A 17632-nucleotide genomic window follows, 5' to 3' on the forward strand; every position below is an offset into this window, starting at 1 on the left:
TCTCTTTTTTTATGCAATGCTACAACCAATGATGACCAAGACATCTTGTACGTTACTTTCTATATTAGAGATAATTACTCGGCATATCATGCATATGAGAACTTCGCATGGTAATGGTTAACTGTCAGCATCTACTTTAAATTTAAAAGGATTTCGTGTGATTCTTTAAGCGAGTACATACAATTACGATGTATGTTTTGCTTTTTGCTCACTTCGCATATCTTCGCGTACGTATACTCATCGTCTTCATTATGTATTACTTTCTTTAAACGAACAAAGTTCTGCAAATACTCGCTTGCAAAATATCAATTCTCCTTAGTGTGTGATCATGATATAAAAATAATTATAGAGAAAAAGTTAATTTTCTATATGTTCGCAATTAAGTAGAAAATTTTGTATCAATGAATTGATATGTATAACAAAAATATACGGTTAAATTTTATAGAACATAATAAATAAAAGAAAAATATAATTGTAATTGAACAAATCTCGGTAAAAAAAATAAAAAAAAACGAAGATATACACAATCATTATTGACGCGCGAACAAAAATAGGTCAAAGATAATTTCATTTCGCCATTGCAACAATTATATGCGTATAATTTATAGTACAAAACATGACTAAAAATGTTACAAGATTTACGAGAAAATCTCCGGAGGCTGTATTCAGTGCCATGAGAGAAATGTAGCGTAATAATTAACTTAGATGACAAATAGAGGTGCGAGTATATGTAGTAATGAACTACATAACTTATCGATAGCGTAATGAGTCGACTACTATCCTATATACATATATTACAAAATTATAATTTATAAGCTTTTTGATTAACTGTAAATAAGTGCCTGTTCGGATCCATAATTTAAATTTTTATTGACCTTACTCTAATTGTTATTCTATACCACAGCAATTACAGTAACATTTCAATTTCACTGACAGTCGATTTATTCATGCACAAAATAATTTGTTCATAAAATTGTGAGTTTAAATATATTAATTAATTATCAAAAAACATATAATTTTTTTAAATACATCATCTGTTTAAGATATTTTTATTTTCACGAGATGTTAACTTTAATACACATGCATATAATATTGCAATAAAATATGTTTGTGATATAACTATTACATTAATTACCTGCTTAAAAATTGATATGAATAAAAAAAATTACTGTAGAAAAAATCTAAATTTTTTAGATAATATTACATTGTATTTAAAATTATATATTAGTTCATATAATAATAATAAAATATAATTATTTATATATAAGTTCATATAATAATGAAGTCAATTAATAATAAATGCATTAATTAATGCATTTACTCTTACTGGTATCGCTAATTACATTTTACATAACTGGCTCGTGAGCCGCCAAAGCAATTGACAAATGTTACCTTAGGATATATTTAATGGCTTACTAACATAAGAGGAATAGCCTTAACGAATCAATCGGCAATGGAAAAGAACAAAGAGGTGGAGGTGAACGAAGAGGAAGAGAGTAGGAAGATCGAGATCGAGAACTCGATCTTCGCGGGGTCGATGCTAATTTCTAGGGTCGAGTCGTGCGCCAGCCACGTTCGCGATTGGTCTATACGCGAGTAGCGGCCCCTTTTTGTTCTTTTAGCTGAGAACCGCCGATGTGGATATGTGGAACAATCCGGCGACGATCGTGATATGTCAGCCAGCACCCACGCTCCTGCGACTTATGCCACCCTTCGCCGTTAAATCTTTTCGGCCCTGACCTGTCCTATGGTCGCTTTGAACCCTCTCTAAACTTAGATTCCATTATACCTTCTATTTTATCTCACGACATTCTTGAATCATAAATAAGATTTTCGAGTCTTAATAAAGTTCATCATTTGATGCTAGTAATGATATACTTTTCAGCACTCGATTTTCTATTAAGCAACTTTGCATAATAAATACATGTAAAAATTGTATTTTATTCATAATCACATATTTGAATATAAAATATAAAATAAGAATTTTAATATAAATATAAATTATTAGATAAAATATATGCAAAGTCCAAAACGTCATATCTTTTTTTTTCAAATACTAATTTCAAAAATGAAAAAAATACAAATTTTAAAAATGTCGTTTGCTTCAGAGTATTAATTGCACGAATAGTACTTGATTTACGAGCGGTAAAAAATTTTCAAAGAATTTTTTGACAATTTAACATTTATCAGTATACCATATAAGCAGATGAGAAATCTCATATAAGTATCTAATCACGGTAAAATTATCTAATTTCCTACAGGTAAATATATAAAATACACATGAAATTGAGACCGGATAAAAAAAAAAGGTACAACTAAAACATCTTGAAAAAATTTTATATCGATTATATATCGATTATATACAAAATGATGAGATGATAAAGGATTCTGTTTATCTATAGCATTAGTCGTTTACTATCGTATATATCATTCTTTCAACGTGACGCTATTGTTATTCTAATTGCCCCTTCTCTTTCAGAGAAAAGAAGGCGTGATGGCTGACGATTGCATTCGCCATCCACTACGATTTCTCCCACTATACAACCATACTCTGTCCTCCTACTCTGATGCTAGTTGGGCCTCGTCTTCCTGAAAAGTGTACCATCACCGACCATTGGATGCAATGGAAATCAAGGCTACCGATTGGACAGCCTCTAATGCTCACTTAGGAATATTGTGACCTTATGCAACGAATGCAATACACGTGAGATGCAAATTAATGTAATCTTCATCAGCCACATAACGTTATCGAGCCTGGATCGGCAATGTCACCGCCTTCGAGTTGCTCCACGTGAAGGATTTATGTTAATTGAGGTAACCTTCATTGAAATTAACTATTTTGCGTAACGCTTAAAGATTCTTACTACGAGAGATTCTGCGACAATTAATTATTTTGTTCAGATCTGAAAAAATGCAACTTACTTCTACTAAAATTCCTATGTTACAGTGAAATGTAATAAATATCACAAAAGTCGATCATATTCTAAATAATATTAAAGAATATTTAAAAGAAGAAATTTCTACCAATATTATTTTACAGCATTTTTTAATATTTTCCTTGATAAAAATGTATTTTCATTTCTCTTAAATTTAAAAATATAATACAGTCATTCTTGTAAAGAAATATTTGAAACGGACTTAAAGTATTTAAATATTTTTTAATTTAAATATACTCTCTACAATTTATTATCAATATAGGACATTTTTTAAATCTTTAATGCTATTTTATCAGAATGCATGCAATTAACGTAACAATAGACAGAAATGCTTCATTAATCTAGATTTAGCTAAAACAATTTTTTATTATTAAGAATATAATCAATATTAAGCATTATATATTGACTTAAATTAACTTATTCAAAGATTCGTAGATACTTATTCTTAATTTATAATTTTGAATCTCTTATAAATATAAAAATAAAAAAGAAATCTTTCAATAGGATTGACAAATATTCATATAATTAATCTCTCTCAATAAATCAAATAAATATTATAATATTTGACGTGCAGTGTATCAATAATTATTATTTCCATTCTTTTTTTAAATAAATCAACTTTGACTTGAAATGATTTATTTAATTAAACCGCAGCAATTTGTCAAATGTTTAGTAATAATAAAAATATATTCAATTTACCTTCATATTAATTCATATTAATTTGTATTTGCAGTATAAATGTTGAAATTATAAAAAGCTTCTATCATAAATCAAAATAATTAAATCAAAATAATCTATATAATTAAAATGTGTATCGATCATGAAAAAGATTTTTAACACAGTACATAAGTACTATACTAATGTCTCAATGAGAAAAGAATTTTATTAAGAACTCTAAAATATCTCTATTTGCGCATCATGAAGCAATATTATACCATTACTCTCGTACTCTAAGATAAAACATTCTGTTTGATGATGTTTTATTGCGATTAAATCGGAGTTGTTACGAGAAAGTATTATAACTCGAGCCGACGGACACAGGAATCGATAGAAACGAACAGGATTGATGAAGAGAAAGGTGGATAATCGTTAAATTAACATGAGGAAAGAAATGAATAAGAGACAACCGCGAAAAATATCGGCAAGTGGAATGTTGGTTAATTTATGGGCAAGTCTAGTCTATGACGGAATTTGTACATGCATTATACTTTCCTGCATACCACGACGCATTTAATAATTAATATTTTAAAAACACGAATAGAATTTAAGGTCCATATATCTTATATATATTATATTAGAAATTATCACAAATATTTAAAAAATAATTAATTAATCGCGAATCTGCGATTGATTTTCTACTTGACGTACAACGTAAAATATAAAACTATATTTATAAAATATTAATAAAATATCATTTAAATGTGTCGCTAAATTACATAATTTTGATTTTTAAATATATGTTTTTTAATTTTATATTACACATTATTGCAAAAGAATATATATTATATTATCGTCAGATCTTCTCTTGTATTTTGCGAAATTAAAATTTTATTATGATATATAAAACAAATTTGTAAAGTATATTAAAAATATTGTAATTTATAAGTCAACAATATATTATAAATTTGATGTTATAATATTTTAATAAAAATAATTAAAAATAAGCTTCCACATTAAAAAATATACAATAGCAGATATCTGAATCAATAATTTTTATTTCATGGTTATTGATCAATCGCGCGTTCATAGGTAAAATAAATAGATGATATCTACATATACTACATGTACTACTAATGGACTGTTTGACAGAAAAGAAAAAGGAAAATAGAAATATCGTTGTTGTATATTCCATTGAGTAACTTATATACTCAAGTCATTAGGCGAAAGCTTTTGCAGTATTACCGGTATTCAAGTATACAAGATACACAAATAAGATAATATACAAATTGTATCTTAGCTATGGTATTTATTACTAGACACAGAGATATGTCACAATATTTGTGTATTACAATTTTTATTGCACCATGTTATTGAATTGAAGATCAGAAAATGTGTAAAATAGTTTACTTGCTATGCAATCTAAAATAATAAAATATAATAATAAAAAAAAAAGAGATATATATATATATATATATATATATATATATATATATACTAGATATATGTTTCAAAAAAATAATTACATCTCACTTTTCCATATTTATGTGTGCATTCTAAAGATATTATAATTTATAATGTTGATCTTTACAAAAGAGTGGAATAAAACAATACAAAATATTGACCGAGTGTGACACTCACAATCCTATAATATTTTATCCACAACCATACTATTTTACGTGAAGCTGGACGGTTTCCTTCTCGACACTCTCGCATAAGTAGGCGATTCAGGTGCCGCTTCATGCAAAGAGCCACGAAACGTAAAACAGAGCATAAAAAGAGCAATCCATGAGGTGGATGAGAAGGAAGTCTCCCATAAGGAAGCCGAGTTTACGAGATGATTGTCCTACGGGCCCTATTCATTCAACATGGAATCTGCAGGCGGATCTCTATTGTAGATTATTGCGCCATTGTCCATTGTCGCGCAATTCGCCACAACTGGCTTTCTTAGATCTCTTTGACGTAAGCAAAAAAAAATTCGATAAGAATGAAGACGGCGGCATCAGATTATAGTGTTTCTCAAAATAGTTTCGATTATAAATAGTGCAAAACGCCGTTCCATATTCAGCAATGATATGTGTATATGACATATTATAAAAAGTATGGAGAATCAGTAACATGCTAAAATACGCATATAAATATAAAAAACAAATTTATGTAAAATATTTATTTACTTGTTTCACAGTCATAGTTTATGTTAACACAAGATGTATGCATTTAATAAGAAGATAAGGAAATAATTTCAAGACTTGAAATCAAAATAAAATTATTATAATTTACGGCATTTTCTAAACAATCTATAAAATTTGCATTAATATAATTTAGCATGTTACTATATCAAAGTCAAGTTAATGCTGTTTCTCGCGGTTAAATATTATTTATATTAGATAAAATTTACTTGTATAATAATTAGATGCATGTTTCAAACATGCGAATTTGAAGAAAAACTTTTCCCAAGCGATGATTGTGAGATGAATATCATAATCAATATCTTTCTTTTATGTTACAACAAAAGATATTAAATTCGTAAATTAGTTTAATAAATTTGTAATGCAAAAAATGTTGAAACTAAACATCGTTGCGCAAGTAGTTGAGTAAAAAGCGTTTAATCATTTAATTTCAATTTAAGGATACAAAGTCGACGAGGGTGATAAAATTAACGGCAATTAGCGACAATTAGCGGTATCCTATAACGTGCCTTCTATCTTAGACGATCGAAAGAAGAAAGCGTGCAGCTTGCACGCAATGCGGATACGGGCAAGAAAGTTTTACGTAGCTGCGGGACAAACATCGATGGAAATCGAATGATGCGGAACAGGCACCTGCGTGGGTACAGGCAATTACGTATGAATAACTTCGACGAAAAAGTATCCGATGCGATCGCAAGCCTCTGATCTTATCGGCACGATGTCGCACGCATTTGCCGAAGGTCCTAGGCCCGGTATGACGATGCACAATTATCAATAATTGAGAAATTTTTTTCGCGAGCGTAATTCAATATAACGAGCCGGCGCGCTCATTAATTTGATATTACAAGCGCTGTCCCCGAACTCCCGTTATTATATTACCGCACACACAGGACCATTAACCTCTTTTCGCGACATACAATTTATGGTTTTTTCTTAATCGCTCTGCAAATTTTGGAAATGAGTGTTCGGGCCAGATGTGTTTTTTTTTTTAATGCTGACCCAAATTACTCAATATATATAAATAAGAAAAAATATAATATATAAGAGAATATAATCTCGCATTAATTATTCATAATAATTGAGTAACAATAATTGATAATAAATGAATAAACTATATATGTATTAGATTAATATGTATTAGATAATATATTAGATTAGATTAAAGCAATTATACACAATTATTAAGATTTACATACTAGCTGATAAGACTTGATATTCTCTTATTTTATTACCTCTTATTTTATTTTTTAAATATCGAAAACAAATTCATATTCTATGATTCTGTCAAACCACCTCGTGTAATTAAATCTTTAGACAACTTTCTTCAAAGTTAAATAATTCTTATTTAATAGAAAATAATTTTAATTTTAAATGAATTATTAAATAAAAAATATTAATTTAAGATACTAGTTATAAATAAAATAAAACGTGTACATAGAAAAATTATCATTTAGAAGAGTTTGTAAATAATTATTAACAATTTTTGAATATATGTTGTGATTTTTTTGTTCCATACTATATACAGATAGTCTAATATTAATATCTCATCAAGGATAAAATATCGATTATATATATATATATATATATATATATATATATATATATATATAATCAGCATCAAATATATATATATATATATATATATATATATATATATATATATATATATATATATATATATAAAATGAGGTACTTCAGAATTATCAAAAAAATGGCGTGAGGATAACTAGTATAAGATAAAAATAAAAATATGTAATTTAAAAAACATTATGGCAATGTAAATCATATGCTTCATTTACAACGTACAAACTTATATATCCCTATGGTAATTCGAAAAATATAATTCAGGTCCTGACAGAGAGACTTAAAGTCACGAATGCCGGTTTCTCGCGGCATATATCGCGGCTTCCTTTCTCTGCTACTTTAGTTGTCTTTTTTCTCTTTACCGCTCGTTCTCTCGACTCTCAGGTCGCGTACCATCTCTCAGTCACACATATGAGAAATGACCTTTATGGAATCACCATAGCAAGTGTCGTGATGATTGAACCTTATAACATTTTATCTTTGTTGCCGCACAATAGTGTTACCGATAATTAATTCTCTAATTCTTAATCTGCCAAAAAATTTCATTCCTAAAAAATATCAACAAGGTTTATGTAATTAAGAAAGTGTTAGGAAGTATTATGTAATTTGATAGTTATATGTGTAATATTTAATTTCTTCTGCTAATAATCGATAAAACTATCAATGAATTTTTACATGTGTAATATAAATTCAAATATTTTATCTATATTATATCATTTTATTTATATATCATATTTTTATTGTTCAGAGTCTTGTGAGAGTCACTCAATATTAAAAAATCATTTAATCAAATTCAATTGTATTAAAAGGTAAAAGTTCAATATTTTGATACAAGTGATTTTTATTCCGAAACATTTAAGTTTAATTTGCATTTTTCTCGGCAATATCTCTTCGAGAAAATAAATCTAAATAAAGAAATATAAATAAATAAATAAATAAATAAATACAAAACAATTTCGAGTCATAAAAAATTATATGCTTAGATAATTAAAATATGAAAACGATCGCAAAATCGAGAGAACGAGAGGTTTTAAATTTGAAGTAAATGATTCGCAAAGGACGAATCAGGAGATTAATTACACACTTACCTTATCAAGCCGTTGTCCTTATGCTTGCCGATGAGAAACGTCAGCACGCCATCGGACATCTGATTAGCCCACGGTGGTTTCACCCAAATGAGATTCTTGAGATGACCAGCGTACACGGCAGGCAAAATCCAATTCTCGATGCTGATCTCGCTAAAAAAGTACAGAAAACATAAATATCTAATAATAATAACACTTGAAATTATTTTAAAAAATGTATAAATTAAACAGGGTTTAATTATCTTTTTTCTCTTCGTATTTTTTTTTTCACAGAACAGACTGTATTCGTGAATTTAATACAACGGTTTTTACATTTTTACTTTCCCATAAAACATAATTGAAAAGGTTTTTTCACACCTCATACAATTACATGATATTTACCTGTTGCACCACTATTATATTTATAGAAACAATCAATCTATTTGCACCATAAATTAACGTCGAACGACACAAGTATAAATTGAAACTAAGATACATTCAGTCATAATGTTTTCATTATTACAGTTAAATATATTCGTATGTTGGTATCATTGAATTTGAATTCATATGAACTTCGAAATTAGGGCTTATCCAGATATATTGACTAATTACATGTTCAAGGTTAGAAAACGCTACATAAGAATGCTTCATACTAAATACATAATTGACTGATTTCTTATGCATAAACATAATATACATTTATCTAGATAGGCCTTTAGGCCATCTTTGATAAATATATCTCAATTTTAATATTGATATATGTATATTGTATTCGATTGAGAAATTCAATTTCCTGTTACATGTCTTCGCACATAAATTTTTTACAAAGCTAAATTATACATATATTACACTTAATTATTCCAGATAAAAGGTTAAAATTATTATATGTACGTACTTGAACAATTGATTCTTATCCCAGACCGTATCGGCCGGCATCTCTTTGGGTATCAACATATCGGGATGGGAATCCAGATGTACGAAGGTGTTGTTTTGGAAAGGCAGGTGCTTTGACCCCAGACACCGATATACGAACGGTAAAACCTGATAATATAAATAAAACACATATAGAAAATAAACGTCCGGAAATTTAAAAACTTTCTTGCGTTATCGCGTGCAAATTTGCGGACTCGTTTAGCGCGTAATCGCGTGAAGTTTGCTCGATAATTGAGCCTTGATGAGCCAATGAATTTTTATGTATGGAAAAATTCAATTTCCTGTTACATGTCCTCGCGCATATTATTTTTTACAAGTTAAATTATATATTACACTTGATTATTCCAAACAAACAGATAGAATTATATATACCAAATTCGAAAACTTTAAAAGATTGTGAATTTCTGTTTTATATCTACTATTTACAATATTTGTTTACGAATAAATGTATAAATAAAAGAGCTTGTTTATATAGAAATAAATTAGATTTTTACATAAATCTCATAAAAAACAAAGATTAAATATATTATTTTTATTATTGCAATTATAAAATTTCTCGCATCTTTTGTGAAGAATATAAAATTGTACGAAAATTATGTATTCATGAAATTAACATCAATCAATTTTTTTAGATACATACTAGAAATGCAATTTGTTTCGCTATATTTATTTATTATAATTACGTAGATAATTTTTTTGATTTCTAAGATAGCTTGTATATTACACTTACATGTAATTTAAAATTTCATACACATAATACGATCGCGGGTTTCGGAGCGCACGCTGCGCCACTATCGTCGTGACGTCACTGCGCATGCGCGACACTCGCAGCGGCATCTTGCGACGCATTCCATTCGATTTACAAATGCTACTGCATTATACGCTTCGATAAAGAGCGGGATCCAAGTGGAACCGTTGAAAATCATGCTACAAACCATTCGAAGTACTTGTAGCGTCGATTGGAATGCAATTCGAGATACGTAAACAAACGCGAGAACGGCGTGCGATGCGCCGTTCGAATGTACCCACCTCGTCATGATCCTCGACCACGTAGATCGGCGTCCTCTTAAAGTACTTGCGAACGAACGACATATCTCGCTATCGCGGGATACGCAAATTTGACTCGAACAGATTACGACGGGATTGCGATGACGCTAAACGCGAGACGCGCGGATTAAACTATCGATTTTCTTAATTAACGCCAACGCGACGACAACAAACACGAGCACTCGAATCGCGGACACGCGGAAGACTGCTTCGCGCGAAAGCACGTGGTCACCGACTGAAGTTTGCTCTTAGGCGCGCGGCTCAAACGATCATTTCGCGAATAAAGGGACAGGGGCACCGGACAAGGGTTTACTCTAAATTTCTCACGAGACGAGTTTCGTAAGGTGGTTCTCTTTTTTTTTTTTTTCTCTCTCTCTCTTTCTCGCGTCTAGTCTGATGACCTCCCTTCCTCCTAAGTATGAAGAAACCTGATCCTTTCAACTCACAGCCGGCATGCCGCGAATGAATGTCCTAGAGTATCATTTGACAATTTGACATGGATAAATTTATCCTGGCAGGTCGGAAGATATTTAACTGGATCGCTAATTAATAATTCTAGATTCATGTGTTATTCAAGAAATTACAAACTTATTAATAAATTTTATTTTTAATTTGTACACAGACACGCATACGTTGTATTTTCATATTTTATTTTTTCATATTTTGTTTTTTCATATTTTTCAGAGGAAATATTTACTTTTAAAAAAGAATCAGTAAATATTAAAATCTCTCGGAAATATTTATTTGATATCGAGAATATGCAATTAAAAAATTCTATTCTTGTCCTCATCTTTCTCTTTATGAATGTTATTTTCATATATTTTATATAATTATATACTATAATTATATACTAATAACTACTACTAGGAAAGATGAGCATTCTCGAATATCGCGGAATTGCATTCAGCTATTAATACAATCTTTAAAAAAAAAAATATATAAAAATGATACTTATTTGTACAAGTTAAAAAAAATTAATCGTCTTGTGAATTATTCAATATGCAATTCCAAAAATATGTAGCACACATATGATATTTATATACATGTTAACAAATATCGCTATTGATTATTATAGAAAAATAATGTATGTATTAAATCATTCTTATCGCTAGCAGATTGACATATATTCGATTAATAAGACTATACAAGACTCAATCGCAAAAGATCAATCTAATTGCATAATCGTAGCGTCGTAAATCGGTAGAAGAAAAGATTACTTACGACACATAGTTTACGTTTCACATTATAAGTATTAAGTATCAGCGATGCATGACCTTTCAATCGATTCATATATTATTGTTTGCTGCCGCAACTTGATCATAAACACATCCATGAGAAGAGATAATCCGAAAAATGCACCTATAGTGTAGATCGTATAAATCTTCCTTTCCTTTAATAAGTCACTTAATTCTCCCTATCATATACATATTTTACTTATATTTTACTTACATATTTTAATTAGTTCAATTCTGCGCGCGATCATTGATCATAAGAAACCCAGTTCTCGAACATTTCTGACTTATAAATCTGTAAATGCAACTGATCTGTTTGCATTCGCAATGAAGATAGAAAGCTGTCAATATCAGTTTCATCGGAATATACATTGCTTATTAAATTATCATCTAGCCTATGAATATTCGAATTCTTAGGATAATTATTGGCCTCCTGTCTCCGATACTTTGATACATTAGACTGTATTGGTTTTCTCTCTTGTGTGCGAGAAGGATGAAAACCAGCAGATATATGTTTGCTCTTCTGATAAAGGCGATTAGTTTGATTTGATAAACAGGTTTCCTCTTTTGTATTTAGATTATAGTTTAAATTAGGACATGAGATTCGTGGATAAAAATGTTGCGCAGTTGGATTTAACAAATGTTGAGATTTTCTTATGTCCATAGTGGCATGTGGAGTTGAATATCTTGTAAAAGCAACTGAATTGCCTACATTATTCTTTGGATCATGTTCATGAAATTTTATATGTTTACTAGGTTTGCTATATGAGTTGTTTATACTGTTATAATAGACGCCATTTGTTTGTATAGGTATATTTTGAAAGTTTTTAACTTCTTTGCCATGTGCAGTGTTCTTTTTCATGATTTTTTGGTTACTATTGGATGCCATTTCTTGTTGTTTATTGAATATAATTTTATTAGCGCTTGAATATAAAACATCTTCATTGAATGATACAAATGATGGTGACTTGCTTGCAGTACTGCATATACTTTGATTATTTTCTTCATTCATTGATTTATTTAGTTGACACAACAGTTCCTTATTATTCTTTGAATCTTCTTTATTTGCAATTTCTTCATTTTTATTGGAAATTGTATTAGTAATATTACATTTCTTATCTTGTATTTCATGTTTATTTTGATTGATAGTTATAACTTCATTAGAATGAGCTTCTTGCATCTTCTTTGAACTTCTTTTTGAATTATTCTTCTTTATTATATTTATTTCTGGAGATTCCGTTTCAGCATTCTCCTGAGGTTGAATTGTGTTATTAGTCTCATTTTCTAAAGAAACTGACTTCTGAGACACTTGTGCACACTCTGTCAGTTCATCATTTTGTTCTGAAGAAATCTGTTTTTCAAGCACTTGTACATGTTCTGTTAATTTATCATTTTTTAAATCTTTTTTTGTTGCTTCAATAAGAAATGCTTTCATCTCCGAAAACGATAAATTTTGTTCTTTGATTTTTGTAATCAAATCGTATTTTTCAGTGTTACTCAAAAATGCTATATAATCTATTATTTCTAATAATTTTTTATTGGGATTGCAATATGTACTAAAATACTGTAATGCCTTACGATATTCTTCAATCTCAGAACTTGACATCATTAAATTTGGCATATGTTCATAAATATTTATAGGATAAGGAAAATACGCGTTAAATTCAGTTGTCACTGTACAAAAACGACTTTTAAAGTCTTCTATTTCTTTATACATATCTATCAAATTATTATTTGAATTAGATCCCGAATATATATAAGTATCTTGTACTTCTTCATCATTACGAAGTTCCGGAAAAACACATAAGAAAGCCCGTTTTTGTATATTAAGAAAAGTCTTTAAAGCAGAAAAATGTTCTTCATATATTAGCTTATGGACAGAATCCGTCATATTTTTGTATGTATTATTTAATAAATCAATTTCGAGATTAAGTAATTCTTTCCAATTGGAAGCTCTTTTCAAAAATAATACTTCATCATTCATACAATTGTCTTTGTCATTAATTTCTTCAGCACATATTAATAAGTAATCATTTAATTCTTTCCATATTTGATTATCTTCACTATTATCAAATTCACTTGACGATTGTAAATTGTGCATTAAAGTAGAATCTTTCATAGAACATGTATCCTGATAAACATTTGTAGAAATTTCTTTACTATCATCCATTTTCATTATTATCAATTTTTTATCATTTTCTGTTCCATTTTTTTCCTCTTCATTGTTTGGTGGAGCCTTCATATATTGGATGATATTTTCAATATCAATACTTCCTTGTGTATTTTTATAATCCTTTATATTTGATAAATCTACTTCAAACACGATATCTTCATTTAGTTTTTCCATAAAGGAAGGATTATCTGAATCAGGAGTTATTTTAAATTTATGTATGTTATCTGATCCAGCTGAGACTACAGATCCATAAGAGTCTGATAAATCTTGATCTTCGTGATCAATTTTCTCTTCAGGAATTTTAACTCCATTAGATTTTGTAGTTGACTCTTTATGTTTTTTAGATTGTTGGAGATTGATCTTTTCTTGAACATGATATTGTAATAATGAACTAATTTTTATTTTCTCATTTAAATTCATTTTTTTTGGCTCTATATGTAAATTATTAGATACAGTATCATGTTTTATGTTTTTTTGTGAAATATGGGTATTAGATTTTTCATGTAATTTTATTGTAATAGGATTTGCAATATTATTCTCTGATGATGGTATATCATTGAGTGTTACGTCACATTTCAATGGGATATTTTCACATTTGTCATATTTTGCAATAGCAGTATTTACAACATTACTTTCTGATGATAATTTATTATTGACTACTGTACCCATGGATGAGATGCTTTCACAATTTTCATGTTTCAGACTAGAAATATTTATAATGTCACTTTCTGTTGACGATGTATCATTGATTGCTGAAGATAATGATATAGGTATACCATGTTCAAATTTTAGAAATGTTTGATCAGTATTTATGTTGCTCGTCTCATTGTCAAACTTTGAATAAACTTTTTCAAATACTGTAATATCGTCGGCCCAAACATCTTCTGCATAATTAGAATTGAGTTTGAACAAATAAAAGTTTGGTCCACCAACTGAAGTTAACAATTTTTTAAATGATGGAAGTTCGCTTTCAGAAATAATGGTGATAGAAATTCCATGAGACCCATAGCGACCAGCTCTTCCAATTCTATGTAAATACGTCGCCGGATTTGTAGGTACATCAAAGTTTATAACCATATTAATATTTTCTACATCTATACCTCTTGCAGTTAGATCTGTAGATACTACAATTCTACATTCACAATTTCTTAACTTTTCAATTGTCTCCAATCTATTAGCCATGTCTTGACTTCCAGTAATATATAAAGATGAGAAGCCCATAGAATTAATCGTATTACTTACTGATTGAGCTCTACAAAAATAGTACAAATAGAAGAATAAATAATTATCATATATTAAATATTAAAAAGTTAAATAATTATTAAAACAAATTACTTTATGCATACCTTGATTGATAATTCATAAAAACTAGACTTTGTTTAAATGGAATTTTTGTAAAAATTTTCACTAATTCATTAACTTTTATTTTCACCTGAAAATATAACAGACAGTGTATAGGAAATTCATTTGTTAATAAAATAAAAATTAGTTGTTTAAATTTTATAATAAATCAAAAACCTGCTTCATAGTATTGGGATGTGCAGGAATCACAGTCACAAATTGTTTGACTCCAATTAAAATTGGTGCATGAAGATCTGGCGATGTTATTACTGGAGAAGACATGTATGCTTGCAGAAAAGTTTCTAAATCTTCAGGATAAGTAGCACTCGAGGCTATAACTTGCTTACTGCGTGGTAGTTTAGAAAATATGTAACTATAGAAAAAAATTAATATTATTGTACCTTCAAATTACTAATAATAAATTTAGACTGTATTGATATAAATTAAAACCCAACATGCACCTAAATGTAAAAACAATCACTTTGATTAAAGAAACGTTTAACATATATATTCCACCAACTAATAGTATATAATGATAGTTTATACCAAGTATTACATATCATTTGTTATATATATATCTTTATCTTAATTTGAATACGATAATCCTTAATATGTATAAATGCACAAACTTATAGTACTTGAGGCACAAGTTTATATAAATTTAAATTTTATACTAACTTGATATCTGTTTGAAAATTGAACTCCATTAACTTGTCTACTTCATCAAGAACAAATAATTTGATTTTTGAAACTGTAAGAAATTTCTTTTCGATTAAGTGCTTAATTCTGCCTGGAGCACCAACAGCTATATGGCATTGTAGCTTTTTCTTATCTTCTTCTATTGATATTCCTCCCACAAAATACTCAATCTTTAATCCTAAAACAAAATATATAAATATATAATATATAATTGACCAAGATAGAAATAAATTTCTCTAAAAAAAATTAAGCACCAATTTCAGTAATTAGATATACCTTTTATTTTTGAACCTATTGTTTGAAGAACTTGAGATATTTGAATAGAAATCTCTCTAGTAGGTGTTATTATTAAAACTTGTGGAGATAATATTTCAATATTTAATATTTCAAGAGCTATTATGCCAAATACTATAGTTTTTCCAGTTCCTGATTTTGCATGTATTATCAGATCTGTAAACCAATGCAGTATACATTAATATACATAAGTATCAGTCTTTATATTATTAAACACATGCATATATTGTATATATGTATATATGTGTGTGTGTGTGTGTGTGTGTGTATATATATTATAAGTACCAAATCCACAACGGCCTAATGGAATGGCTTTTAACTGAATGGGAGATGGTCGTTGAAATCCAGCAACTGTTAATCCATCCAAAATATCTTCTGGAAGACCCATTTGAAGAAACATAACATCTTCTTGTATCTTTATATCTTTGGTTCGTGGTACCTTACTTAAATCATGTGCAATATACTGAGCCATTTTTTCCAATTAAATATGTAAATCTACATAAACAAAAATTCATGTATTAAAAATAAAATTCATATATTAAAAGTATATAATTGTATCAAATGTAAACAAATAATTGAAATATGAGCAAGAACATCTTTTTTTACAAACTTGGTTATCCTACTATATAAGTTTAATAATTAAATTCTATAAAGTATTAATAAATTCTCAATAAGTTGTGTCACTTTTACTAGAAATCCATTTAGAAAGAACATTAATAATGCATTAAAAACAAAGACATAATGGAAATCTCATTTTTGTCAAATAAGTAAATAAGAATGAAATGATTCATTGTGTTATACGTTATACTATGTCAATTGTGTTTCTTATTGAAAAACGTGCAATATCAACGATATTTAATATTATAACTAATATTGTAATAACTGTAATATATTCAAAGAGAATATGCAGGCAATTATTAATAATACAAACTTGGTTTGTTTGAATTTCTTTTTTGTATGCTTTTAACTCTCTTGTAAAGTAGAAGCCAACCAAAACTCGCGCTGGTAGTAAACAGTGTGTAAGCAGAGTGTAAGCAGACTGTAATTTAGGCTGTGTTCGGAAAAAGTACTCGTATGCACAGTGATCGCATTCAGCGGATTCAACAGTTGGGCAATATTATTACTAGATTTTCCGATGTAATTCGACGCCGATTGGTCGGTTCTGAAAGTAGGGACCAATCATGTTTGATTGCTACTTAGCGGTTGAGTCCACTGAATGCGGTCAGTGAACATCCGTCCTTGTTCGTTTTTCCATAAATAAAGGGCCTTTTTTGGCAAGACACACAATTGAAATAGTGTAAGGGCGCATTCACACCTTGGCAGAAAAGTTAGAAGCCAATCAGAACTCTCGTTGGTAGTCACAATTTCTACTTTTTGCTCTTCTCACTGCTTATTACCAGCCAAGGCTACCAGATTGCATACGCTGCGTCCAGCGGCGGCACGATTTGTATCCCCACCACTTTCGGACACAAAGGTATCTAGC

At 29.0% G+C, this 17632-nt stretch overlaps 3 protein-coding genes across 5 annotated transcripts in view; 1 reads left to right on the forward strand and 2 right to left on the reverse strand.

Annotated features, from left to right (window-relative positions):
• Mesr6 (misexpression suppressor of ras 6) overlaps positions 1-10613 on the reverse strand; it is a 582772-nt gene extending 572159 nt beyond the window's left edge. Inside the window, exons 1-3 of one of the 2 annotated variants that reach the window (XM_083100613.1) lie at positions 10393-10604; positions 9326-9471; positions 8455-8604 (exon numbers count right to left, since the gene is read on the reverse strand). In XM_083100613.1, coding sequence (XP_082956739.1) covers positions 8455-8604; positions 9326-9471; positions 10393-10455 — 359 coding nt within the window. In that variant the 5' untranslated portion in view covers positions 10456-10604. Of the gene's footprint in view, positions 1-8454; positions 8605-9325; positions 9472-10392 lie in introns of both variants that reach the window. The other variant, XM_083100611.1, reaches the window with a different exon arrangement.
• Positions 1-17632, forward strand: part of LOC145972200 (uncharacterized) — a 50381-nt gene that overhangs the window by 29766 nt on the left and 2983 nt on the right. Inside the window, exon 2 of the mRNA XM_083100605.1 lies at positions 2480-2814. The gene's annotated coding sequence lies outside the window, so the exon portion shown is untranslated. The remainder of the gene's footprint in view (positions 1-2479; positions 2815-17632) is intronic.
• Positions 11047-17597, reverse strand: LOC145972199 (uncharacterized). 2 transcript variants are annotated; one of them, XM_083100603.1, is made up of 8 exons: positions 17465-17597; positions 16435-16644; positions 16132-16305; positions 15835-16033; positions 15334-15529; positions 15162-15247; positions 11860-15067; positions 11047-11769 (listed from the first exon to the last, which is right to left on the reverse strand). In XM_083100603.1, exons 2-7 carry the CDS (start codon positions 16619-16621, stop codon positions 11890-11892), a joined length of 4020 nt encoding a protein of 1339 aa, XP_082956729.1. In that variant the 5' UTR covers positions 16622-16644; positions 17465-17597; the 3' UTR covers positions 11047-11769; positions 11860-11889. The 2 variants fall into 2 exon arrangements, with proteins under 2 accessions (XP_082956729.1, XP_082956728.1); XM_083100602.1 differs by lacking the exon at positions 17465-17597 and adding an exon at positions 17081-17186.

Source organism: Camponotus vicinus, unplaced genomic scaffold, assembly GCF_025532165.1.
Source record: "Camponotus vicinus isolate PSW18456_S1 unplaced genomic scaffold, iyCamVici1.0 SCAF_5, whole genome shotgun sequence".
NCBI lineage: Eukaryota > Metazoa > Arthropoda > Insecta > Hymenoptera > Formicidae > Camponotus > Camponotus vicinus.